Source organism: Saimiri boliviensis, chromosome 14 (genome assembly GCF_048565385.1).
Source record: "Saimiri boliviensis isolate mSaiBol1 chromosome 14, mSaiBol1.pri, whole genome shotgun sequence".
Lineage (NCBI taxonomy): Eukaryota > Metazoa > Chordata > Mammalia > Primates > Cebidae > Saimiri > Saimiri boliviensis.
This window is the reverse complement of record NC_133462.1, coordinates 50396809-50424557: the sequence shown is the minus strand read 5'-3', so window position 1 is coordinate 50424557 and position 27749 is coordinate 50396809. Positions and strand designations below refer to the sequence as shown.

Genomic DNA, 27749 nt, shown 5'->3' with positions numbered 1-27749 from the left:
GAGAGAGCCACAAGAAGGCTTGGTGGCAGTGCCCAGCCTTGTGGTGGTCTCATCTGGGCCCACCTCTGTACCCCCTCAGGGAGGGGGCGGGCAGAGACAAGAATCAGCTATTAGGAGTTTGAAGTAGAATGGAACCCAAAGCCGGGCTTGGTGGCTCAAGCCTGTAATCCCAGCACTTTGGGAGGCCGAGGCGGGTGGATCACAAGGTCGAGAGATCGAGACCATCCTGGTCAACATGGTGAAACCCCGTCTCTACTAAAAATACAAAAATTAGCTGGGCATGGTGGCGCGTGCCTGTAATCCCAGCTACTCAGGAGGCTGAGGCAGGAGAATTGCTTGAACCCAGGAGGCGGAGGTTGCGGTGAGCCGAGATCGTGCCATTGCACTCCAGCCTGGGTAACAAGGGCGAAACTGTCTCAAAAAAAAAAAAAAAAAAAAAAAAAAAGAGAAGAAAAAAAAAAAAAGAATGGAACCCGAATGCGTCAGGCACATACACACAGTCTCACACACCGTTGCTCACCCAGGCACAAACTGTGAAGACGATGTGAACACAGGGTGAGACCCACAGAAGAAGGTACCAACCCCTCTCCACTACTTTCCTCCTACCTTTCCCTCAGTGTCCTGTGGGCAAGTGTCCCAGCCCCACCGGCCTGTGGGAAAGGCACGAACTCCTCTCCCACCAGCCTGCGGGGCTGGGACGCTTGCCCACAGGACACCGAGGGAAAGGCAAATATGTACCGTGTCTGTACTGTTTATTAGGCGGTCTGTGAACATGAGCCCACTTAATCTTTACAGGGACACTCCTAGCTTGGTGCTGTCCTATTTTTATCGATGAGGTCAGCTACGGTCAGAGCAGTCAAGGGCCCAAGGTCTGATAGGTAACTGCGGAAGAGAGATTTGACCCCAGGGCCTTTTGCCTTCAAAGCTCAGTGTTCCTTTCTCTTTGTTTTCTTGAGTGTAAAATAGAGATCATGATGGAAGCTAATTTGGGGTTATAGTGAGAACCGAGGGAGGTTGTCTATGTCAGCTGGTGTCTGACACAGAGTAGGCCTCCAGTAAATGCCAGGGTAATGATTGTGATTATTTTGTGTTCAGGGCCTCTAAGAGGACAGTGCCACAGGGTCTGTCAGATGATACCGGAAGCTTAAGATGATGGAGGCTGTGAATCCGCAGAGGGACTGGGATCCTTACCACTTGGGAATCTGGGCACCTTCTGTGATGTGCCAAGGGGTCACGTCTTCCAGGTGGACTAAGGCAGTGGTTCTCAACCCATTTGGCACCAGGGACCAGTTTTGTGGAAGCCAATCTTTCCACGGACGAGGGGTGGAGTATAGGGCATGGTTTGGGGATGAAACTGTCCCACTTGATATCGTCAAGCATTAGTTAGATTCTGATAGCAGCACGCAGCCTAGACCCCTCGAGTGCACAGTTCACAGTAGGGTTCAGGCTCTTCTGAGAATCTTAAGCTGCCTTGGCTGATCTGACGAGAGGCGGAGCTCATGTGGGAATGCTCACCTGCCCCGTCATCTCCCTCTGCATGTACTGCCTGGTTCCTAACAGACCAAAGCCTAGTTCTGGTCTGCTGCCCTGGGGTGGGGAACCCCCAGACCAAGGGAAGCAAACAGGTAGAGCGTGGTAGACACGTCAAAGGGCAGTGAAATGCCACTAACTCTGGGATTGAATCAGAGGATGGTCCTCCATGGGGAGCCCAGGAACAGTCATACCAGTTCATAAATACTGAATGACCCAGATCCATAGATTGGAATGTGAGTGGTCTCTGGGCCTCAGTTTCCCCACTGGTAAAAAGAGCGGGTGAGCTATTATTTGTATTTGGCGATCCCTCCCTTCCTGCTCTGAAATTCTGTTAATTTTACTCTAGTTCCTCCCTTTATAGGGAGGACAGTATCCTTCATAATCCCAATCACAGCCAGTCCCAGGGGAGTGTCAAAGAAAGGGTAAAAAACAGAGGGGAAAGGGGGAAACCATATAGAGAGAATCCACAAATGGCCCGGAAGAGACCTCTCAGCTCAGTTATTGCCCTTAGAGAGAATGCAGCTGCCGTTGCCAGACTGGCTTTGGAGTTAGGATGGCCTGGTTTGGGGGGACTGTGGGAACGCTGGAGGTTCCTTGAGGGGGTTTGGCCCTGGACCGTGCCAGATGGCCCAAGTGGGGAGTTCACAGCTCCTTCACATTTTCTCTCCACCAGGGACCTCAGCATGAACAACCTCACAGAGCTTCAGCCTGGCCTCTTCCACCGCCTGCGCTTCCTGGAGGAGCTGTGAGTAGATGCTTTGCAGGGTGGGAGGCAAGGGTGGGCTATGTCTAATGTCTCTGGAACCAGGGCAAGGGACTCGGGAAGCGAAGACTGTTCTTGAGAGCAGGGTGTTCTCCAGCTGATACCTGCCCCAGGTGTGAATTGACATGCTGGGTCCCATGGCATAGGGAGTCTAAGATCTAGCTTTCATTCCTCTTTGAAACCAGCTCCTCTTTGCAGCATTCCTTCCTAATATGAAGAGTCGCACTTCCTAGGAGTCATCTTTGACCTGCTGTCATCCCCTGTGTGCAGCTACCAGCCCCTCCCCAGGTCCTGGTGGTTCTTCTCTGGGATGTCTCTCACCTTCACCCCGCTTCTCTATTCCCGCTGCCACTGCCCCAGATGTCCCCTCCTATCTGGGGGTTGAACCAGCCTCCCGACTCACAGACGTCCTCTTTCCATTCTAAATTACTCCGCACACCTTCAGGATGCATCTCACAAGCTCCAAAGACTTCTGTAGTCCCCATGGCCTAAAGCATCCACATCTGAGACCCTCCCTTACAGTAAAGGCTCACTCCCTCCACAGAGTTACCTTGCCCACAATGGTCACGCTCAGATTGGGATTTTTAAATCTGGCCTTATATGCTAGGTATGCTAGGGGTGGTCATAAGTAAATCATCTCCCGGGTTAGAGTGACTGGCCTGCCTGCTCTGGGAAGCCAGGTCATTCTGTCCTAATCTTTGCTTTCATCTTAGCTCTGTATTTCCAACACCTCTCGGCCCTGTTTATTCTTATTTTCACACCACATAGATCCCTGGGGCTCTAGAAATTTTGCTTAAACTTCTCAGACTGAGTATTACAGCTCTTTTAGAATTTGTCTGGCTTTTTTAGATTTTAAGTACAAAATAATAAACAAAGAAACTTCGGAAACTGTGAGTTCCTGGCCCCAAACTCACAATCTCATCTCTACTCTGGCCCCACGACTCCTCTAACAGATCTCCCCACCTTGACCCTAGACAGTGCTCCCCAGGGATGCAGTCAACCTGTCCCTGTTGGATTTTTGACCCCCAGAGCCATGGCTTGGTCTCCAGACCAAGTACTTTTTGAACCCCCACTGGTGGAGAGCAAACTCAAGGTGGTCTGGGAGAAAACAAGATAAAAGCCTTCCTGCCACCCACAGGAAGAAGAGCAGTGTGGCCAGCAAGCCAGCAGGGGAATGTGGCAGCTGTTGGCTCAGGCACCCAGGGCAGTCTGTGTAAGGGAGTGGTCAGGGTTGGCCTGGCCAGTGGGCAGGAAAGCCTTCCTGGAGTAGGAAGATTAAGCCAGTTTTCAAAGGAGGTGGACAGGGTAAGAGGCAGTGGAGGGGCCTTTTGAGGGTGAGTTGACACAGCCTGGGTGGGAATGCAAAGTAAGAGCACGGGCCCAGGAGCTCGGGCAGGTGACATTGGATACAACCTGACAACTCAGAGCTGACTTTCCATCTCCCATTCTCTGAGAGGGCTGGCCCCATTTTTTTTTTTTTTTTTTTTTTTTTTTTTAGACAGAGTCTCACTCTGTCACCAAGGCTGAAGTGCAGTGGCACGATCTCAATTCACTGAAACCTCCTTCTCCCAGGTTCAAGCAATTCCCTGCCTCAGCCTCCTGAGTAGCTGGGATTACAAGTGCCCGTCACCACACCTGGCTAATTTTTGTATTTCTAGTAGAGATGGGGTTTCACCATCTTGGCCAGGCTGGTCTTGAACTCCTTACCTTATGATCCACCCGCCTCATCCTCCCAAAGTGCTGGGATTACAGGTGTGAGCCACCGTGCCAGGCTGGACCCATTTTAGAGACCCCACCTGAAGGACTCTTCCATGGCAAATTCCCATTTGCAGAACCCAAGCTAGGAGACCTCAGATGTCACAATGCCTTTCCACACAGTTTTTTTTAAACAATAAATGTCAAATAAAGAGACTTTTATTAGAGAGAGATGTTTTAAAAATAGCTTCTGAGGTATGTCAGCATAATCTCCACATCTACAAGCCTTTCGGTAGCAACTGATGCACATAATAATGTCCCTGGGGACTTTGGAGATCAGACGGTATCTTCTGAATCATCCACCATTAAACTGCTCAGTCAGGTTTCAGCAGTGACTGTATTTCGTTGCATTTGCTCCTTTCGGAATTGGTGATCACTCCCTGACAAACATGGAAACACTTAATTAGACCAGAATGTTAGATGAATTCCAACACCCCATTTCCTAGCCCTCCTGGATTAGTGAGGGTTAGCTGTGTAGTTTAGGGCCTGGAGAGACACAGACACACCCCCGGTACTCATCCCTCCACGGATGACACCATATAATGCAGTCAGCGGTTGAGAGCAGGCGGTGGGGAATCAGCGTTGCACAGGAGAGGATGTGGGGAAACTGTGGCCGTGAGTCCTGGAATTAGTCAGGTCTGGGTGAGAACACCACGCCCTACCATTGACTGGTTCTGTGACCCCTAAGGGAAGTGGTTGACTTCTCCCAGCCTCAGTTTCCTCATCTGAAATTTGGGGATAATAGGCACTTTACAGGATTCTTGTGAGAACTGAGGCAATGCATGTGAAGTATTAAACACATGAGTAAATGGTAGTCCTTACCACCACCCTCTCTTCCCCTATCCCAAGACACTGACTTATGGAGGTCACCACCTCCTTGTGTTACCGGCCAACATCGCTGACCCTTGTCTCTGATTTCCAGGCGTCTCTCTGGGAACCATCTCTCACACATCCCGGGACAAGCATTCTCTGGTCTCTACAGCCTGAAAATCCTGTAAGTATAGGCACACTTCATTTTACATAGAGCTGCGGCACTGACAATTGTGAACAAATCAAAGTTTTAGAACCCGAGTCTTGGTTTACCACTGACTTGCTTATTATTTCCTTATCTTCACTTTCAGTTTGAATTGTTATTTTCATTTCTCTGCTTCACCTTGTCTGTAACAAACTTTATGATTTGTAAAGCAACATTTAATTGTACCTGCTACATTTGGCCACACTAAAAGAAAGTGAAACATTTAAAAAATATAAAGTGTATGATGACCATGGCTAGAGATTTTTGTGGGACTGAGTTCAGTTAGAGACCCACAGGTCTCTCCCCACGACCTCTAGCCCAAGAGAGGGACAAGACCGTTTCTGGAGAGGAGAAATACACGTGGCTTTTCTTCGCCTCTCCCTCCCCTTGCAACCCAACCTTAGTCTCTGTGGCTGCAGCACCGAGTTTCCATTCTGGCTGTAAACAACTCACTCCTTCCGTCTGCAGGTTGCTTCCTCCCTGCTCCTCCTTCGCCTCTTCCCTCTGAAGCAAAAGGGAAGTGAGAGTTGGAGAGGACCTTTTATTATTTCACCTAGCTTCCACTGATGGCCCATTTCAGAGACAGGAAGGCTGAGGCACAGTCTCTTCCCAGCCCAACCCATGACTCACCTTGTTCCAACTAAGACGGTCCTCCCCAAGCCTCCTCACGTTCTTATGATGAGTGGAGGTTAGAGGAATTGGCAGGAAGGGGCTGCACAGGGACTGAGGTAGGCAGGAGAGGAGGGTATGTTGCCACAGGGTCTGGTTTGGGAAGAAAATGAGGATGCTGGGGACTGATGCTGGAGCAATAGAATGAACATTTGGGGCTTCCTTAAAGTGGTGAGTCATTCCCAGCTCTGCTATTCCCTTACCCCTGACTTGACTTGCAGGTCTCTTTTGTACAGTTGAGCAGTTGTTCATTTCACTGGAGAATCTGGTTAAGAGAGTGAGAAGGGGGTGAAGCCCAGTTGTGTGCTCTGGCTTGGGGCTGCATCCACCCAGAAAGGGATATCTTTTAAACATGTACTCAGAGGTGCTGATGGGCTAGTGGTGGTCCTGCCCCCCTTGGCCCATGAGCTCCAGGCGTCCAGCTGCTCAAGGTCAACAGTCCTCATCTAAGCACCTCTGGCCCCTCCGCCTGTGCATCTCTGACTCCCAGGGGTCTCCGGTGTCTATTTTTCCCTTACTCTCTGCTCTGTCCTTGGGTCTCTCCTATCTGTCGCCAGCCTCAGTCTCCTTGTCTCCGCCTTCTCCTTCTCTGTCTCAGACCTTGCTGTCGCACTCTCTGCCCCTCTATCCCCTGCCTCTTAGTTCTGCTTCTTCCTGTCTCCTCTCTGTGTCTCTCTCCCCATAAACATCTCTGCCCTGGGGAGCAGGGAGGCATTCTGAAACAGACACGCAGTGCAGGCAGCCTGCTTGGTGGCGTGTCTGTGCCCAGTGGCAGGCTCAGACCTGCAGCCTGGATTAGAAAGCAGGGCTCTGTTTACTGGGCCTTCGGAAGATGTGAGACTCACGTCCCGTTCCTAAGACTCCGGCTTAGAGATGAGCCTCCTCTTTCTTCTTTGCCTGCATTAGGCAATAAATCAAAGCTTCAGAGAAACCACAGGCCTCCCGCCCCCCTTTCTACAAATGGCACCCTTGGCTCAGTGAGTAGGGCAGGAGGGGGAGGTTGTGGGCAGGAGCTGAGTGGGAGCTGAGGCCAGCCAAGCTATCTGCTCCTCACGTTGCCATTGAGCCCAGTTTTGCCCCATCCTCAAAGATCACCTGGTCCCCAAAGCCTTCGTGTCAGTCTTTTGCCTGCAGAACCTCTCTACCTTAGGGATCGTTTGGGTGGTCTTGGGGACTTAGCCTCTTACGCGCCTCAAAGCAGAAGATTCCACCTGCATCCTGGGCATGAATTACTTTCTGATGTCTGATGTCAATTTCCCTTGTAGTTCCTTCCATTGCCAGCTTTTCAGAGCTGCGAGAAAAATAGAGCAGCAGCACCATGATAATAACTTATTTTTGTACCGGGAGACAGTCACATGACAGCTCCCCAATCCTCTCTGGGTCTGGGACCCTTATCTGAGTGGCCTCGTCTTATTTCAGAGGCTGAGCTCTCCCTGCGGGACACTGCCTTGGTCCTTCCCTCCCAAGGCAAAGGATTAAATAAAGAGGATTCCCTCTCCGATCCTTTCTTAAATGACTGTGACAGGAGCCCTCTCTCATGTCTTTCCTCCACTCCCCACACCCCTACCCATCCCCACCTGACCTGGAGATATTACTCTTTTTTTTAAAAAACAAAACAAAACAAAAACCAAAAAACAGTCTTGCTCTGTCACCCAGGCTGGAATGCAATGGCATGATCTCAGCTCACTGCCATCTCCGCCTCCTGGGTTCAAATGATTCTCCTGCCTCACCCTCCAGAGTAGCTGAGATTACAGGCATGTGCCACCATGCCGGGCTGATTTTTTTTTTGTATCTTTAGTAGAGACGGGGTTTCACCATGTTGGCCAGGATGGTCTCGAACTCCTGACCTCGTGATCTGCCCGCCTTGGCCTCCCAAAGTGCTGGCATTACAGACGTGAACCATGCACCCAGCCGATATTACTCTTAAGATCTTCTTCTTCCTCTGGGAGTTCTCCAAGTCTTCAACCCACAGGCTCTGGCCAGGCTCAGATCAAGAGAGTTAGCCCCTGCAGGGAATTTTCAGTCTCACATTGCTGTCTCAGTCCTGTAGAGCTGGCAAGGCCCAGACGCTAGTCTTACCACTGCTAGTCTCACCATCCCGGCTCAGCACTGGAGCTGTCCTAAGGGACGCCATGCTTCCCTTTGCCCTAGGTGTGTGGGAAAATGCCTGAGCCTCTCAGGGCTCCTCCCCTGCCTGATTTTACACAGGAGCAGCTTTGGCCAGAGCTCCTGCATCTTGACCTGTGGCCTGAGGGTGTGGGGATGTGTGTGTGCGTGTGTGTGTCAGGCCTCCCCAGTCTGTATCTCAAAAGGTTCCTGTCCCGACTCCATCCCAGGTTTCTTTCCCCAGAGCTGACCTCCCAGAGAGCTGGGTGAGGCATGAGCCTTGGTTACCTTCCCACCTCTGCAGACCAGCTCCTCCCTCCCTATGCCAGGTTAGCCTGACTCCATCTAGAAAGGCTTCTCCTGGGCTTCAGCTGCTTCTCACCAGGCCCAGATCTGGGAAGCTGGGGCTGACAGTCTGAGGACCTGCCTCCTGTCCTGCCCATAAGAGACTGGGCAGGAGATTTTCCCAGGCGCCTTGCTTCTGGATTGAGCCCCAAATCCCCGTAAGTCTGTGACTGCGGATTCCCAGCCCATGCCATCTTGATAGAGACTAAGGGCTCTCAGAAGGCACCTGCTGCTTCCTGAGCTGGGGCCCATCCCGTATGAAACCCTGGCTCTAGGCCATGGAGGAGTCATTGGGAGTTAGCATCTCCAAGACCCATCCCTGAGGAAACCTCCCTGTGCCGACCTCTAGCGTAGCCTTTTCACCCTCTATGGAGCTGTCTTTGGTTGACATTGATGGTGTTTACTCTCCACCTGGCTAGGCAGTGACCATGCCTGGCTGAGTCTGGGCTCCATCAGTGTCGATGAACTGAATTGAACTGACCCAGGAAGGGACATGCTAGTCATTTGGGAGTGCTGGGCTCTGTCCGAGCCTCACCAGCCTGACTCAAGGGAGAAGGCTCTCCCCTCTGGGTTACCCCTATACATGAGTCAAGGCCTGCTGCCCTCATCCCTTCAAGGGACTGGATGACAGGAAGTGTGTCGTACAGTCAGAAGCCTTGAGCTCAGACTCAGAGCCTCACCAGTCCCCACAACAGGTGTCAAGGAGGACTTCAGATTTCCTCTCTCTGAGCCTCTGTTTCCTCACCTTTTAAAATGGTGAAGTCAGAATAAAATTTCCAGCATTTTTAGCTGTGGAAACTTAAAACAGATCCTTGTGTAGTTTGTACGTGTGATGATCGGGTGTTTGCACGTATGTGTGAGATGTGTCACCCCTGGACCTTGTTACGACATCAGCACATGACCCGTCTACACGAAAAATTTTTTTTAAAAAGGAAACTTAAAACACAATCAAAAGCATTTTGTGGGCCAGGCCCAGTGGCTCATACCTGTAATCCCAGCACTTTGGGAGGCCAAGGTGGGCAGATAAGCTGAGGTCAGGAGTTCAAGACCAGTCTGACCAACATGGTAAAACTCTGTCTCTACTAAAAATACAAAATTAGCCGGGCATGGTGGCACACACCTATAATCCCAGCTACTTGGGAGGCTGAGGCAGGAGAATCGCTTGAATCCGGGGAGGTGGAAGTTGCAGTGAGCCGAGATTGCACCATTGCACTCCAGCCTGGGCAGCAAGAGCAAAACACCACCTCAAGGAAAAAAAAGCACTTTGTGCGGAAGTCCAGATACATAAAGCTGATAGTCCAGATACATAAAGTCCAGATACATAAAGATGAAGGCAGTCTCTGGTTAAAGTGAGTGAAGAGGGTGGTCAACTCCAAGTTGTACTTACCTACCTATCCCGTAAGCCCCAAACACTTCTACAGAACTAAAGAAGCCTTTGGAAAGCATGGGTGGATCACCTCTCTTGTACCTCTTGGATGTGACACTCATGGTTCCTGCCCCCAAATGCCTCTCTGGCCACGGAGATGCTTCACATGTGTGAGGAGGGGAGGAGTGCTGGGGACTAGACTTCTACCAGACCAACAGCTGCACATTAGTCACCTGAGAGCCTGCAAAAGCACCGATGCCTAATATTCCTTCTCCAGAGACTTTGCCTCAAAGATTTGACTGGGCTTCAGTGTGACCTGGGCATTGCGATCTTAAAAATCATCCCAGAGGTCAGGTGCAGTGGCTCATGCCTGTAATCCCTGTGCTTTGGAAGTCTGAGGCAGGAGGATCGCTGGAGCCCAGGAGTTTGAGACCAGCCTGGGCAAAATTAAGACCCCATCTCTAAAAAGAAAATGTCAAAACTTTGTTGATTCTGATGTACAACCAGGGCTGAAAACCACTGGATTAGATAGACAGCCTCCCCATGCAGAACCAGGCTAGGAAGAGAAGTAGGAAAAATGTCAGGACTTGAGTCCTAGTCCTGATTCTGCCATTAATTTGCTTTGTAACTTGGGTCAAGTTACCTTCCCTCTCTAAACCTTCACCTCCTCATCTTGGAAAACAAGGGGGCTGTTTCCTTCTAAAGGCACTTCCACCCTTTATAACTAATAACCCAGTTGTAGTTCAGTGAAAGAATGATGGCTGGGAAATGAGACCAGGAACATCAAGGGAAATGGGTCAGGGCCAAAGCGACTGCCATGCTGACCTAAAGTTTGGTGGATGTTGATTCCATAAATAAAAGGACTTTCTGATACTCAGACTGTCTGGCATGGGATGAATCGTCTGGGGAGACAATGAGTTCCCTGACACTAGAAGGCAAATTAAATGCCCTGGGAAGATGTTGCAGTGTCTGTATTGGGAGGAGGTACAATTCAGTAACCTTGAAGATCTTTCTAGATCTGTGTCTTGGATTTGACAAAGGAAAGGTTGGAGGAATCTTAGGAGATGGTGTGGGTGGAGATACATTGAGGTGCCCCATGGAGCTGGGGACTCACCTGTGCAGTGACCAGATGGAGCCTCCCTGGCCCCTGTTGAGGGGGCTGTGCGGAGTTGTGAGCACCTGTGACCCCCTGCTTTCTCAGCCAGCATTTCTCTCGTGTCCTTTCTCCAAGCACCTTCAGGCTTCTGCATGAGAATCAAGGCTGACCCCTGAGATGGGAAGTGAAGGCCCACTCTTTAGATGAAAGAAGTCAGGATGGCTAGGAGGGTAGAAACTCTAAGCAGGGCAGAGGCCAGGAAGTGTCCTGGATGGAATGTTACCACTGAGTGAGGCTTTATGCGCCTTCTGGCAGCCTCTCCCTTTGGAAGATGAAGGAATCAAGGTCCAGAGAGGGGAAAGGGAGTGACTGACTCAAGTCATCCAGTAAGTGGTAACACTGAGACCAGTCACTAATGATAATGATAATATCAGCGTATGTGCTGTTGAACTTGTCCTCTGTGTGAGACACTGCCATTGAGTGCTTTACAGGGGTGACTTTATTTGATCCACACAATCAGTGCATGAGGTCAGTATCATCCCCAATTTACAGAGGAGAAAACAAAGGCCCACCGTGTTTAAGTAGCGTGCACACTGTCACACAGCTGGAAAGCAATAGAGCTAGGATGCGGATCAGGCTGTCTGACTTCAGAGCCTGCACCTGTGACAACTATACTTTAAGGAAGCCCAAGAGGCACAGGTTTAAATTCCAACCCTGAAGCAAAACTCTGAAACTGGAAAGGTCCCTCTGGCACTGGGTGGAGCCTGGATTGAAGGGGCCAGTGGAGGCCAACAGACGTGCAGGATCACAGAGTGTGTATGGAAAGGAGCTGAGCCCCCCCAGCTGCTCACAGCCCTGGGCTCTGCCCCTTCCTGCAGCCAGGCCCTTCCCCTGTGCTGCCCTTGCTCCTTCCCCACTGTTGGGGTGACAAGGAGGAACCCAACCCCAGGGCTCCCCGAAGTCTGTCTTTGTTCTCCCTTCTGCAGCCTTGCCTCTACGAAGGGCTCCTCCTATCCCCACCCCTTCCCACAGTGAGCCCAGCATTCTTTTGCTCTTGTGATGCTGAGGTTGGGTTCGTATTTGAGATTTTCACATATCCATAGAGGAGTTTAAGAGAGACGGCATGTGACTCTGACCAGGACGTCCCGTAGGAGGCATGGATAACAACACAGACTCATCATCTTACTGCTCAGCATTTTCTGGCCATTGCCCTATCCCACCAGAATGACAGACACTGTGGTGTAATGGTTAAGTGTCTAGACTCTGGACCCAAACCCTCTGGGTTCAAAGCCCGGCTCTGTCACGTACCAGTTGTGTGTACCCTCAGCATGAGGATGACAATAATTCCTATCTGTTGGCAGTTGTAACAAGGATAACCTTGAATTCATACAAGTCCTAAGACCAGGACCTGGCACATTAGCCATTGCTATTATTAAACCAAAGGATCAGAAAATGAGCTACTCTTCCTGAAGCATGGAATTACCTGAATGGTTGTGGGCCAAGGCTTCCCCCTCTGAAAGACAAATGGATACACCATAAAGGGAGGACTGAATCTCCTAGGGCTCACTCACTGTGCCCAGGCCAATCAGTGGCTTCCTTCCTTCCTGCTTCCCCAGCTCTTCCATGAACTCCCTGCGAGCTCTCCTTCTCCTCATTTCTGGATCTAAAGGCCTGGAGGTAAAGAAAGTGCAGATGGCAACTGCTACCCAGGGGCTTCCTCCCGTGTCTTTACCCAGTTCCTCCTCTTGCTCAGGGCTCTGTGCCTCAGGGACTCCCTGCACTTTCGAGTGCAATTCTCAAAACTTTCTAAGACCCCTCTGATGCCTGGGCTTGGCTAGAGTCAGCAGTGCCACCTGGAGAGGTGCCCTAGACCCTTTCTCCCCTTGTGCATGCTCTCTGACCCTCTACCGTACGCATGGGGCTCCCAGGTGCCCCAAGGAGCCCCAGGACTCCTGCCGATGGAGTTGTTGTGGGGTCTGTGGCCCTGGTTTCTGGAGGGCAGCAGTGAACAGATTGCTTTCCCTGGCTGGCACAGCACTTCTTTGAGGGATTAGGTGAGACTGGGCCATCAGAATAGCATGGATACACTCATCTTGGGTGCTTCGAATTGTTCCTATAGACAAAGGCTCCCCAAAACACACATTTGCCTGGGGCCCCGACACACTAAGGGCAGCCTTACCCTCATCCACATCTTCCCCTTCCACAAAGAAACCTTTAGCCTTTCAGATGAATAGACAGGGCAACTGACAACCTAAATTTTCCCACATCCTTCCTGACCAAACTTCAACAGAATTCCAAGTATTCTGACTTCAGGATGTCTTCTCTCCTTCCACTCCATAGTCTTCTTCACTCCCACCTCATCCTAGGGTCTCTTCTGAGATGCCCCCTCTCCCTGCACACTGAGCCTCCCTGCCCCATGTACAACCCCCTGAGGACCTCAGCAGCCTCTAATTCTGCACTAACAAGGCAGGGGAGCTGGACCAGACTCTCTCTGGGGCTCTGAGGCTGGGGTGGGAAGCAGGGGTCTGGCTTGGGGCTGGGAGTTCAAGGGAGGAGTCGGCACGCCCCACCCAGCTCCGCATGCCATGTGGGTCCTTAAAGCCCTTTCTCTTCCCCCATAGGATGCTGCAGAACAACCAGCTGGGAGGAATTCCTGCAGAGGCGCTGTGGGAGCTGCCAAGCCTGCAGTCGCTGTGAGTCATTAGAGGGCCAGTCTGGGAGTCATCAGCTTCCTGGGGCCTGAGTCACAGCCCAGGGCCCCCTGCCTCAGCTTTCCCTTCCCTCTGGAGGCCCCCCTCTCCCGGTCCATGTTCCACACAGCATGCCGCTCCTGGCTGTGGTTTCTCCGGGGTTTTCTGTTGTCGTCGGCGTGTGGATGTGTACACTCCTGTGTGTATTTCAGGAGAGGAGGGCTCCCAGGCCCCACTGGGGGACTGTGAGAATGGGACCTCCCTAGGTGAGGCCACCAGGGCAGCAGTCCTGGGGCGACTGGCGTTCTGCCATTGGAGCCTGGGGTCGGGGGTGGAGACTGCCACCCAAAAGAAGCGTCAGGAAGGGGCTGTCTTCTCTACCTAGCCTGCTCTTGCCCCTGGGCTCTGCGGTGGGTAGGAAGGAGGCTAGGCTCAGATACTCATTTTCTCTGCTTGGGGGTGGGACTGCCCTCAGGGACTCACAGGCCACCCATAACAGATCCCTCCCTCCAAGGAGCCCTGTAGTTCCCTTCTTGTCCAGCAGGGGCATCGTGGAAGCCAGATCCACCTGAGGGTGGAAGGAGCAGCAGGTGCTCCAGGGTGATGTAACCCAGCCCGGTGGGAGCCGCTGGGCCAGGTGCTGGGCTTCATCCACATAGTGCACAGCCCAAAGCCTGGAACACAGTAGGTGCCTCATCCATGCTTGATGAACCCAACTTAATTATCAGGTACAACTTCATCCAATGGGAGAATGAAAGATCTTTTGGGAGAAGTCAAAGTTGGGGGGCAGGATTGGGGTACAGCAGTTAGCTAGTGGGGGAAACTGAGTCATAGTGGGCATGCAGTGTGTCCAGACAAAGGCCTCTAATATTCTCAGCCTTCAGCGCTGTTCAGTCTACGGATGTGGAAGTCAGACAACTTCTGACTTCTCCGTGGGTGGAAGGAGGAAGGAGGTGGGAAAAGGTGACTTTCCTTTCCATGACTGATATTTAGGCCCCATTCCACCATATGCAGAGTGCAAGCTGTGGGGGTCTTGGCAAGCAGCTGTGCCACACCTGCCTGTGGTGAGGGCTTTCCACCCCTACTCCTTCCTTGGGTGCCCTCTACCCTCCTGCCTCTGTGCCTGGTCCCTGGCGCCCCTCAGCTACTTGATCAGCCCCAGTGGCAGAACCTACCTCCCCACACTGTCTCAACTTCTGCCCCCATCCCAATAAGTGCTGGACGTCTGGCCCCAGTTCTCCTCCCTTCATCCAGCCTCACCCTTGGACAGGGCCAGGCAACCCAGTATGCCCCTAGAGGCCAAGGTCAGAAGACCAAAGGCTAGGCAAGCCTGTGCCTGCTCCTCACCTGCAGGAGCAGATAAGCACTTGTCTAGGGCACCAGCACAGCAGGGACAGCCAAAAATAAGGGAGGAGGAGTGAGGAGAATTTGACATTTCATCCACAGCCTCAAAGAGGACTGCGTAGGGGAAGAAATTAGACTTTCACTGGACTTCTTCACACTTTTGAGGTTGTTAATTAAATTTACTGTTTTTAGAAAAATTGTGAATCACATATTTTGAGATCTTGGGACCACTAAAGGTCTTGCTTTCACACTAGGCATGGAGCTTTTGGGCAGTACAGACAATTTTCCCTACACTTTCTGGGAAGTGGGCAGCCCTTGGGGCTGGGAGAACCAGACCATTAGCTTCCACTTTCAGCCCCGTTATTCTCCTTTGCCTGGGCATAACAGGGCAGGGGACAGAGGCCAAGTCCCCCATTCCCCCAGTTATAAGGCAGATGCGTAGATTTTACTTCTTGCAATTCTGCAAGAGTGACAGAAAATGTGGCTTCAAGTCCTGGCTCTGATCCTGACTACTGTGTCATTTACCCTCTCTGAACCTCAGTTTCTCAAGGGGAGGATAATTATCTTCCCTGCCTCACAGGGTGTTGGGAAGATCAAATATATAGCCAATGTGAGGGGGATTTGCAAAAAAAAAAAAAAAAATGACTCCACACAGTTATAATGTATGGTGATGCTATTGTGAGATTGTTTAACTCAGCAGTCATTGATACCCCAACTCCTTTTTTGTTTAGACAGGGTCTGGTTCTGTCACCCAAGCTGGAGTGCAGTGGCCTGATCTCAACTCACTGCAACCTCTGCCTCCTAGGCTCAAGCCACCCTCCCACCTTAGCCTCCTGAATAGCTGGGACTATAGGCATGTACCACCATGCCCAACTAATTTTTGTATTTTTCTGTAGAGACGGGGTTTTGCCATGTTGTCCAGGCTGGTCTCGAACACCTAAGTCCAAGAAATCCACCTGCCTCGGCCTCCCACAGTGCTGAGATTACAGGCATGAGCCACTGTGCCCAGCCTGATCCTTTTTGTTTTGTTTTGTTTTGGGACAGAGTCTTGCTCTGTTGCCAGGCTGGAGTGCAGTGGCGCTATCTCAGTTCACTGCAACCTCCGCCTCCCAGGTTCAAATGATTCTTCTGCCTCAGCCTCCTGAGTAGCTGGGACTACGCGCCACCATGCCCAGCTAATTTTTGCATTTTTAGTACAGACAGGGTTTCACCATGTTGGCTAGGATGGTCTCGATCTAGTGACCTCGTGATCCACCGCCTCGGCCTCCCAAAGTGCTGGGATTACAGGCATGAGCCACCGTGCCAGTCCTATCCATTTTTTTTTTTTAACAAATTATTTTGAGGTGGCAGAATCAAAGCTGAGTCGTAAAAGATTAGTAAGAATCAGGTGAAGAGGCAGGGAAGGAAGTTCCAGACAGAGGGAACAGCACACGCTGCCAAGGCACAAAGTTAAGAAGGAACCAAGTAAATTCTAGAGAAAGTGAGTTTGGCTGGCTGAACCACGTGTGTGTGTGTGTTGGGGTGGAGGGCTGGTGGGAAGGGCAGTAGTGGGGAAAGAAGATCTGGAGTTAGAAGTGGTCATACCTGAAAAGTAGTTAGGCCTTGCTAAGAATTTGGACTTTATTCTTAAGACAGCGGGGAGCCACAGGACGACTTTTTTTTTTTTTTTTTGAGACGGAGTTTCGCTCTTGTTACCCAGGCTGGAGTGCAATGGCGCGATCTCAGCTCACCGCAACCTCCGCCTCCTGAGTTCAGGCAATTCTCCTGCCTCAGCCTCCTGAGTAGCTGGGATTACAGGCACGCACCACCACGCCCAGCTAATTTTTTGTATTTTTAGTAGAGACGGGGTTTCACCATGTTGACCAGGATGGTCTCGATCTCTTGACCTCGTGATCCACCCGCCTCGGCCTCCCAAAGTGCTGGGATTACAGGCTTGAGCCACTGCGCCCAGCAGGGACGACTTTTAGCAGGAGAGCAAGATGATAGGGTTTGTGTCTTTGAAAAATTACTTTGGCAGCGGTTATCGGGGGCAGCCTGAAGTTGGGGATGCCAATGAAGAGACTCCTAAACCAAGGCAGCATGGCAGTGGCCAAAGGAAAGACAGGGGCAGTAGCGCAAGGAGAAGCGGACGGACTGGAAACAGCTAGAAGTCACATCAGTGAGACTCTGGCGTCGGATTTTTTGGGTTCACCTCTCAGCTCCTTCACTTACTTACTGCCTCTAAGACCCTGGGCAGACTACTTCAGACTACCTCCACATTTCCATTTCTTCATCATCAGTAAAATGGAAGCGATCATAGGATCTATGTATCTCAACAGGACAGAATGAAATGATTTAATATACATAAAAGAATGAGAACAGCACCTTTTGTTGCTACTTCTACAGTTGCCGTTAGTAGTAGTAATACTGACTGGATGTGGGCGTTGAGGGAGAGAATTTAAGCTGACACCCAGTTCTCGGGCTTTAACATCAGGGTGTACCGTCAGCAAGAGTCTGGCACGTAGCAAGAGCTTGTTAAGAGCATGTAGGCCAGGCGCAGTGGCTCATGTCTGTAATCCCAGCCCTTTGGGAGGCTGAGGCAGGTGGACTACCTGAGATCAGGAGTTCAAAACCAGCCTGGCAAATATGACAAAACCCCGTCTCCACTAAAAATACAAAAAATTAGCTGGGCATGGTAGCAAGTGAGGCACGAGAATCTCTTGAAGCCAGAAGGCAGAGGTTCCAGTGAGCAGAGATTGCGCCACTGTACCCCAGCCTAAGCGACAGAGCAAGAGTGTGTCTCAGAAAAAAAAAGATATGAAAGAATATGTTGACTGCGTAGTAAAGGCAGAGCGAGCCGAAGAAGGCGAGTCTTCTGGGGAGGGTGCAGGGAAGGGGGTGTGCTGAGGCCACTTTGGGACACATTGAGTTTGTGATACCTGCAGGCAGGATGACCAAGTATCCTGGAGAAACTGGAAGGTTGGTCAATTGACCTGCAGGACATCAGTGTGTGTGTGCGTGCGTGCATGTGTATTGGTGGGAAGAGGGGAGCTCTGTAATCCAGCTGGAAGATTCTATGTGTAGGTGTTACGTTCTGAGCATTTGGAAATTGGGAGATTCAGGGAGGCACCACCCCAGGTCCCACGGGAAGGTGCTGCTCTGCCTTATCCAGGTTCCTCCAACTTAGATAGCGACAGTAAAAGCAGGCCCAGGTGGCTAGGCTGAAAGGAGACCGTGGGAAAAAATGACAATATTTTGGATGTCCCTGTGCCAGCAGGGACACATCATTCAATATCTCTGGCCTTCCTCCAAGGGACTATTGTACGCCCAGTCTAAAGCCCAAGGCCAGGCTAAAGCTCCCCTAAAGCGACATGAGATGTTCTATGAATATTGTCTGACTTCTTCCTCACAAACCCCCTCTCTAATAATTGCCATCTCTGTTATCAGATGAAGAAATAGAGGCAGACAAGTTCAGGGCCTCGTTCAAAGTCAGAGCTGGTGAGTGGGGATGGCAGGCTTACACCCAGTTCTTGGGTTCTAAAGGCCACAAAGGAAGCCGCCTTTTGATGGCTGTCACTGGGCGACCCTCCCTGCTTCCCAAGGAATCAGCACATGGAAATGTCCTGGATCAGGGACGGATGTGGAGGATATATCCCCTGCCCATGCCCCTCCTGGGGTGACGTGTTCCCAGAGGAGACCAAGCCCACCTGGGGACCTGAGCAAACTCCTGTGGACATTCCTGGAGCCTCAGGGAAGGCTCAGTCCTGTGGTCCACTTTCCACCAGCTAGAACCAGATGGGGCACAGTAAGAGGTAGGTCTGGGTGAGTGAGGAGTGGGACTAGGGCTAGCAAAGGGGTGCCAGCCAGGCATTCTAGGCCCAGGTACCCAGCTGAATGTGATGCACAAACTGTTTGGCTTGGCACCTGGGCTGGCAGCACCCAGCTCCACAACAGCCTCCTCCCTGAATACACTTGCTTCCTCCCTGACCAGTGTGGGAGGGGGAGAATGGTCATGCCAGACATGTCACGCCAGGCTTGGGCCAAGGCCAAGAGAAACCACGGGAAGCCAGCAGAGCCTGGGGGAAAATAGAAGCTGGGTGGGGGTGAGGCAGAGCAAGGGGGAGAGAACATGGCAAAGAAGAAGTGGGGGCGGTGCTGGGCTGAGGCCTGGGGAGCTCCAGCTGGTCCCAGGAGAAGAGCTGGAAAAGCACAGTGGCAAGACTGAAGGAGAGAAAACAGCCAAACAGCCCAAGCCTGGATACTCGAGGGGGGAAACGCATAATTGCGAAGGACAGCCACGTGAAACTGGCAAACATTGTCTAGAGCCGGGGAAATGAATCAAGAGCAGTGCCAGATTCCAGACTGAAACCCACGGCTGAACTACCCCAACCCTCTCAGCCCATGCCGGCCAATCCAAAACACATCGGTTGCCGGCTGAGAGGAAAGAGATGGAGAAGCCAAGGGTGGATGGATGTGTGTGCTGGTGTGCTCGCGGGCCGGGGAAGGCAGCCGCGCCCGGGTGGCACGCGAAGGAGGAGGGCTCCTTCTTAGCACACTTCAATATGCTAAGCACATTCATGTATCTCATTTAATCCCCAAAGCCCTATAAGATAGTGTCTGTTATTCCCATTTGATAGATGAGGCAACTAAAACCCAGAGGAGTTAAGCAACTTGCCTGCGGTCACACAGCTAGGATGTAGCAGAGCTGGGACTTCAGCTCCAACTCCAAAGTAGCAGGTTCTTAACCTCTATCCTTTAGGACATCTCCTAAAGCTACAATCTTTAGGATCCAGAGACGCGGGTTCGAGTCCTAGCTGTATCACTAACCAGCTGTGAGGCCATGGCACGTCACCTCCTCTCTCTGAGCCCGAGGTTCTCTGTCTCTAAAACGAGAGGGTCAAATGGGATGATTGGCAGGCAGGTGTCCCAAGTCACCTTAGAATGTCATGCCATAGAGGTACAGGGACTTCCTAATGGGGTTACTGTCTCTGCTCTTGAATTGTTTATGGTTACTGGGTACTTGCTCTCTCTGGGTCTCAGTTTCCCTTACTGTGCAATGGAAAGTATCCTTTTGAACTCTTCCGGTCTCCTGGGAATGCCGTGAGTTGAGATGAGGAGGAAAGAGCTGAGCTGCTCCAGGAGGAAATGGCTGAACCATTTTGTCCAGTGCTGGAGGTCTTAGGAAGGATTGGTGGTGCTCCCAGGAAGAACCAAAAGCAAGGGATCTCTGGGCAAGTCCCCCTCATCCCATGCCTCTGACCTTCCACCAAAGGACTATTGTACCCCCAGACTAATAGCCAAGTCCAGGTGATAACAATAACCAAGACTTAGATGGCACCTTCCATGTGCAAGCCATCGCACTTACTCTCTCCCTTCATCCTCGCAGTACTCCTCTGGGATGGCCACTGCTAGTTATCATCCCCATTTTTTTTTTTTTTTTGAGTCTCCCTCTGTCACCAGGCTGAAGTGCAGTGGCACCATCTCGGCTCACCTCAACCTCTGCCTCCTGGGTTCAAGTGATTCTCCTGCCTCAGCCTCCTGAGTAGCTGGGATTATAGGCATACACCACCACGCCTGGCTAATGTTGTATTTTTAGTAGAGACATTGGTCAGGCTGGTCTCAAACGCCTGACCTCAGGTGATCTGCCTGCCTCGGCCTCCCAAAGTGCTGGGATTACAAGCATGAGCCACTGTGCTGGGCCCTATCATCCCCATTTTACAGATGAGCAAACTGAGGCACAGAGCCATAAAGTGACTTATAGCCGAGCCAGGGTCAGAAGTCAGGCAGCCTGGCCCAGAGTCCCTGCATTTAACCATGGTGCTGGGCTGCCTCTCGAGAGCAATTCTGAGGGCGCTGAATGAGATGACAGGCCCTGGAAAGTGGCCCATCAGTGGGGCTTGGGAGCTGACCTTGGGTTGTGAGCTCTGCTGGGGCATGCCTGAGGATCCTGGATTTCTGTATTTCTGTCCTTACCCTAGGTATGCTAGAGTTCAGGGTAGCCTGGGTTGAGGGGATGGTTCTGGCTGCCTGGGGAGCCAGGGGATGTGAACCTTGTGGTATGAGCATTGAGCCCTGGAGACGCTTGGCCTTGATCAGCACCCCAAAATGTCCATGAGAGAGCCCATGAGGCTCGTCATGCCTAATAACCATCTTCTTATGAAGAGCATTAGGACATTTCCAGGAGCTTTGCACCACAAATGGCTCTTCTGTCTTCCCTTGTGAGGAATAGCAATGCAATTATAGCCCCATTTTACACACAGATTTGCAGGGAGGTGCAGAGCGGGAGGTGACTTGCCTGAGGGATGGAGCCGAGGTGGAGCTAAAGAGGATCTTACGGTGCTGGGAGAAGGGCCCGCCATGACTGACGTCACCACTCGCAGCCTCCTGGAAGCAAATCTTCAAGGCCCCAAGTGGGAGGCCTGGGTGATTCCAAGAGAAGGAGCCAGCTGTCCATGGCATTGGGGGTTTTTCTCAAGGAGTCATCCTCTTGGGTCTCCTGAGCACTGAGGAAAGGAGGTGGGGGGGACGACAAGGAAATTGTCCTTGGGAGAAGGACTAAAGACGAGGATCAAAAACTAAGTTATGAGCAGAGCTTATGGAACAGCGGTTCTCCAAGCGTGGTCCTGACACGGGTGCATCAGCATCACTGGGGAAACTGTTATTAGAAATGTAAGTTCTCAGGTCGTAAATCAGAATCTCTGGGCTTGGGCTTAGCCCCCCGAGTCTTAACAAGCCCTCCAGGTGATTCTGATGCACACTGAAAATTAAGGGCCGCTGTCATAGAAGAAAGGGGTGTGGTATGCTAGTGCTGCCTTATCCCAATGTCAAAAACTGGGCGGTTTCAAACAACCAAAATGCGTTCGCTCATAGTTCCGAGGCCAGAAGTTCTACAGCAAGGTGTCAGCAGGGTGCGGTCCCTCCGAGGGCTCCAGGGCTAGGTCCGTCCTTGCCTGTCCCAGCTTCCCTCGGCTGCTGCACTGCAGTCCCTGTCTTCTGCCTTCACGTGACCTTCTCCTCTTGCTCTCTGGGACTCTGTCGTCTCTGATAAGGATACTAATCATTGGATTTCGTGCCTATCTGGATCATCGTGACCATCTCACTCCTTAATACCCCTTTCCTAAATAAGGCCCATTGACAGGATCTGGGAGTTGTATATCTTCTGGAGCCTCCATTTCACCCACTATAAGGGGAAGAGGGAAAGTGGGCCTGGATGCTGTGAGAGCACTTTCGGGTGAGAAGCTGGGGCTTGAGTCAGGAAAAAGGAAATGGGAGGGTTAGAGTGAGCAGTAGCTGTGAGCTGGCTGTGCCCACCATGAGGGCACCTGGCCAAGTGAGGCCCAGAGCTGGCAGGAGAAGGGGGCAACAAACCTGAAGTCTGGGGTGCTCTGACCTAAGGCCTCTTCCTGAAGATGCCCAGTCTGCCTACAAGCTGTGCAGGTGATCTAGTGAATGCTGTTGGCACCAAACATCCTGCCTGCCAGCCCGAGCGCCCTAAGGCCCAGCTGTGCTGTAGGGCCCAGCCAAGGGGTCCCCGGGGATGCACGAGGTGGCAGATGGCCTCCCTGGCACGGCTATTTTTGGCTCCATGATTATATGCTACTGTATTTGGATCTTCCCAAGGTTCCGGGAGTTGATTACCACGTGCGTTTGGGGCGGAGGCTGCTCTGAGGTGGGTGGGTGGGAGGGCGGGCAGCCCCCTGCAGCCCACAAGGGTCTGAACATGGGTAATTAGGCTCCCGAGAGATGCTAGGAGAGTGTTCATGGTGGGTGGGGCCAGGGGATCGGGGGTGATTCTTTCAGCCATAAATGCTGGTCTGGGACAGAGTTGGCCCAAGCCGGGCCACCCAGGAGCAGTGAGGGGCTTGGGCCCCAAGGGAGATACCTCAGCTTAGACTTGTGGGGCTCCTCAGCCTTCCTGCTGGCCCTCTCTGGCTATGGTGCTGGGGCCGTCTTGGGCCAGAATGTTTTCCTCTAACTGGACCGCTCCTGCCCTCTGAGCCCCACAGAGCCCAAGCAGGCAAGTCCTGAGAGACCTGAGCCAAGAGCACCTTGGGTGTTGGGAACTGACAGGCCAGTTCTGGTGTAGGTGCAAGTAAGCCCCCAGGCGGGGCTGGGAGGTGGGTAATCCCTCCCCCATGGGGAGAGGACAGATATTCCATCCCTCCGTCCATCCCTCCCCCATCCCTCCCCCACCCCTCTATCCATTTATTTCCTTCCTCCCTTCATTGATCAATTCATTCATCCCCCACCCCTCCCTCCCTCCCTCCCTTCATCTATCCATTCATACATCCTTCATCCATCCATCTATCCATCCGTCCATTCAGGCTTGAAATACCTAGCACAAGAGACGGTGAGATAAATAATAAAACCGGGGCCCTGCCTTTTCAGCAGCTCATGGTCTGATGTAGGAATACTAGATCTCTCCAGACCCTATCTTCATCCTTCCCCCTCATGCATTCTCCCATTCTGTGCACTTAAGCTTCTGTGACAGAAAAATCAGTGCAAGTGAACATGATGTAAAAACGTGTATATAAAAGCTAAAAGAGAGTTGACTAAAATGATGAAAACCAGGTGAAGCCCAGTGTGTGTAATAAGAATCGTATGGATAGTTAATGTTTGGTGAGTGCTTACTATGCTACCAGGCTCTAGGCTAATGCTTGGCAGATGACCTCATTTCTTGCAACAAGTCTCTAAAGGAGGTCCTGTGATCCCTTTACAGATGGGGAAATTAAGATGTAGGGAACTGATCACTTGGTAAAATGGTTCAACTGAACACCAAGCTCTTTCATGCTCTTAACCATGACTTTATGCAGAAGGAAAGCTGAAGGAGCCTTGAGGTCTAGTTTCCAAGCTTTCTGCCTCACGGTACAAGGGAAGCTTGCAAAGTGCAGATCCCCAGGCCCCTTAGACCTCCTGAACTGGAATCTTCAGGGCTGGGGCCCAAGAATCTGGATTTTTAAAAAAATCTTCCCCGGTGATTCTGATGCCGAGTGAGGTTTGGGAGCCACGGCTCCGATCCTTGCCACTCGAAGTGAGCTGCACGGGCCAGCAGTATCAGCATCACTTGGGAGTGGAAGTGCAGAACCTCAGACCTGCTGATGCAGATTCTGCATTTTAACAGGACCCTCCACACCCTAGGGGATTAGTATGCAATTCAAAATTGGGAATCACTGTTCTTTTGTTCGGGAGCTTCCAGGACACCCTGTGTCTTCTCCCAGCCTCAGCTGAGATGGGCAGCAATCATTATCAACCGTCCATAGGCCTGTCCCTCAGCTCTAAGGACTTTCTGCAGAAACTCCCCATCCCTTAGAACCCCTTTTTTGTGCCCCTGCCGTCACATCACTTGTACACATGGCATGGAAATGTAAGGTTTAGACTGGTTTGGTCGTGGACCTGCTTGGAGGCAGTGAAAGGTACTGAATGACCTCTTGGTGACGCAGTTGGAGAGATAAAGGTTAGACTTTGGGAAGAACTTCCCAGCTGTCTATACCACACAGAGGGGAAAAGGCTAAAGTACCTTCTTGGGAAGGTATGTTAGAGTCACGCTCTCCTCACCTGGCCTAGGGACAGGAGAAAATGAATGACCATCCCACTCTGATCCCTTTGTGATGTTTTCTGGGAGTTTGCTTAGAGAATCCCAGAGAGGTGAGAGAAGGCTCACGCTGCAGCCCGGAACAGTGGAGCCAGCGCCTGTGACCTGCAGCAGCCTTCCACCAGCCACACCCCTGGAGCCACGGCCGGCCCCTCCTCCCCAGCCCCTCAGCCATCTGATGAGAGAAGAAGGGTCAGGGGCTGGGAAAGCGTGATCTTTTTCGAGTCTCTGGGCAATTTTCCATCTGTTTATGAGCCTTGGAGCCCAGGTGGCTGCCAGCCACTTGTTGGAGGGTGGAAATCCACACAGCAACCGGAAAAGGCGGCAAGCATACCCAGCTCCTGCCCTGGCCACCGGCTGAGGCTGCGTGGGTGGAGGCTGCCCTCCTGAGACCACAGGACCTTAGAATACCGGGGCTGGAAGGCATCACGGGGGTCACTCAGTCCAACGGACTCTTTTACAGGTGAGGAAACCAAGCAGCTGAGAGAGGAAGTGACTTCCCAGTGTCGCCCAGGGAATCAGTGACGGTGCTGCAGCTAGCTGGAACCCAGAGCAGGTCTGCAGATGCTTTTTTGGCTCTGGAAGGAGACGATCTATTTATGAGCCTCTGTGACCACTTCAACCAGATGGCTCTAAGATCAGTTGTTCTGGAATGTGACCCCATCCGGGGGACTCTCGCCAAAGTTGCTTCCCTCCCCTCACCACCCTAACACCTGTTTTGGGACTTGGAGCCAGCTCCTTCCTCTGCCTTCTCTTAAACAGCTCTAGCAAGGCCTGGTCTGGAGGACTCTGAGGGTCCTGGGAGGGGTCTGGTCTATGGAGAGGGAGGAGTGAGGCTCCTGGTGTTTGGTGGGATGTGCTGCTGTGGGGTGGCAGACACTGAAAGGATGCAGTGCCTTCAGGGCCCTGGCAGCCCACAGAGAGGACATCATCGCTGTCCCCTCGCAAAGCAATCTCTTTCCCAAGGAAAAAGGACAAGTCCAGCTCTCTCTGCCCTCCCCATGTTTCCTGGAAGAATTCCACTTTTTCTCTGGAGGGTGTCCCGCCTTTATTGCCTGGTGAGTGGGGAGTCCAGCATCTTTCTGGGGCTGGAGGCCACAGAAGGCCATCAGCAGAGGTGACCCTGGTCCCATCGCTCTCCTGGGAGCCAAGACACCACAGTCAGGAAAGAGGCGAGAAGGCAGCAGTTGGAAGGGAGAGAAAAAGGAAAGAATCTTTCTTTGAGCATCTCCCGTGAGACAGATACCAGGCGCCTTCCTCCGGCTGACCCCCACTCAGCAGCGGGGCCATCAGTCCCACTCCCCGGGGCGCCACTGCAGCCTCCACACCAGTGCTGTCCGTCAGTTCTTCCTCTGCAGGTGAAGCCTTCTCACCCTTCTGATAAGGTGCTTTCCAGCCCTCAGCTTGTTTGATCGCATCGCAGCATGTGATAATGCTGCCCACTCTCTCCTTAAAGTCCTTTCTTCCGATGCCTTCTGTAAGGAGAACCCCTTCTCCCAGGTCCCTCCTACCTCTCCAGTCACTCCTCGATCCTCTTTGCAAGCTCCTCTTCCCCTGCCCATCCTGGGCAGAATTCTTTGGGGCCTCTGCTCTATCTGTGCCTCAGTTTCTCCCTGAGGGGTTTCTTATCTGCCCATGGACGCAGTAACTACCTGTGTGCTCATGGCTCCTGAGTCTTAGCTTTAGCTTAGATTGGTACACTGAAAGGCCTGTTGGAATCTCCACTTGCATGACCCACAGAGTTTTAAACTGAACGTTTCTCAAAGTAAACCCATCGTCTTCCATGCATATTTCTTCTCCACCTTCTCTGTTTCAAGAAATATCATCATTTAGAGACTTGGGTGTCATCCTTCACTCTTTCACCGCATCTACATCCGGTCAGTCAAGTCCCAGGGACTACATCCTGATCACTCTGCAGTAAGTCCTCTTCTCGTTACTTCCTGGTGGCTGCCATCATCTGCCCGCCATCATCCTCTGCCTGGGCTGCTGTGACAGCCTCCTTATAGGCCCCCAGCTTCCATTCGAAACTTACGCCAGTCTTTTCCCCACATTGCAGCCAGACGGGTCTTAAGATACAATGTGATCATGTCACTCTCCTGCTTAAAATTCTCAATTGGCTCCCAATTGTCCCTAAGACAAAGCCCAAACTCCTTGGCTAATGTACAAGGCAACCCACGATCTGGCTCCCCGCATCTCTCACCCCTGCCCCCCGCACTCTGTGCTATAGCAGACTGAGTAGTTCTCTCGGACCTGCAGCCTGTGCTCCTGTGCTTTGCTGTTCCCTCCGCCTGGAATCGTTGCTCCTAGTTCTTCTCACCAGCCGAGCTCATCCTTCCCACCTCCTACTCCTCCTTTAGGTCTTAGTTTGAACGTCTCCTCTGAAGGAGGCCTCTTCTGATTTGTTCAGCTGCCGCTGTACTGCCCTCGTAGAACAGCCTGCAATCCTGCTGTTACTCTCTTATTTCATCCTGTTTCCCTCTATACTCTGAGTAGAGGATGGAGATGCAGGTGGAGACTGAGAGTCCTTTTTTGATGTATGTATGTATTTATTTATTTATCTTTTTGAGACAGAGTCTCGCTCTGTCACCCAGGCTGGAGTGCAGTGGTACGATCTTGGCTCACTACAACCTCCGCCTCCCAGGTTCAAGCGATTCTCCTGCCTCAGCCTCCTGAGTAACTGGGATTATAGGTGCCCACCATGACACCTGGCTAATTTTTGTCTTTTTAGTAGAGACGGGGTTTCACCATGTTGGCCAGGCTGGTCTCAAACTCCTGACCTCAGGTGATCTGTCCCCTTTGGCCTCCCACAAGGATGGGATTACAGAAGTAAGCCACTGTGTCCAGCCTGGATGTCCTTTTTTAAAATTCAGGATTTCCCATTGCCAGTACAATATGTGGCACATAGTAGGCACTGAGTGATCTTTGCTTGTAATTGTACCTTTTAATGAATGCGGAAACAGGACCAGAGAGGTTAAGTAATTTGCTCAGTAACACACAATCTGTAAGAACTAGAGCTTGAATTTAAACTTATGTATGTCTGATTTCTGAGGCCATGCCTGTCACGTTTTGGGGAGGTGGGGTAGCAGACAGAGCTGAGAGGAGAGTAAAAGCAGGAAAGCTACCCACAGGGTTTAAAACAAGACGACCACGGATGACAGCCTGATACAGGCGATGTTGTTGGCTTCCAGTGGCAAGCGTGGGCTCTCTGTTCGGTGAATTCACAGAGACAAGGTGTGTAAGGAGGCTTCGGGCCTCCACTGTCTGACGGCATGTTGTCAGAGCCTGCACACTTGTATATGGATCACCCTAGATAAAACAGGAATGGGAAAGTAAACTCGTTATTTTTAAAAAGCCGTACAGAGTCCTCTGCAGCCAAGAATAACATTATTTAGAATTACCTGCTATGTGAGGATGATCTATGTCCCTGCAGCCCCTGAGCCTTCAGAGGGGATGGAGAGGCTAGGGCTACAGGTGCAGCGTCCAAGACCGCGTGGGG

General features: G+C 51.7%; 1 protein-coding gene, 1 non-coding gene and 1 pseudogene across 5 annotated transcripts in view; all 3 read left to right on the top strand.

Moving 5' to 3' along the window:
* LGR6 (leucine rich repeat containing G protein-coupled receptor 6) overlaps nt 1–27749 on the top strand; it is a 128869-nt gene that overhangs the window by 31622 nt on the left and 69498 nt on the right. For 3 of the 4 annotated variants that reach the window (XM_010348874.3, XM_039467063.2, XM_010348873.3), the window contains exons 2-4: nt 2207–2278; nt 4974–5045; nt 13270–13341. In XM_010348874.3, coding sequence (XP_010347176.2) covers nt 2207–2278; nt 4974–5045; nt 13270–13341 — 216 coding nt within the window. The remainder of the gene's footprint in view (nt 1–2206; nt 2279–4973; nt 5046–13269; nt 13342–27749) is intronic. The other variant, XM_074385033.1, reaches the window with a different exon arrangement.
* Nucleotides 3106–3158, top strand: LOC120362874 (U7 small nuclear RNA; annotated as a pseudogene).
* Nucleotides 8995–9097, top strand: LOC120362907 (small nucleolar RNA U13). Its single transcript, XR_005578698.1, has one exon. It is a non-coding gene; the product is annotated as a small nucleolar RNA U13 (small nucleolar RNA).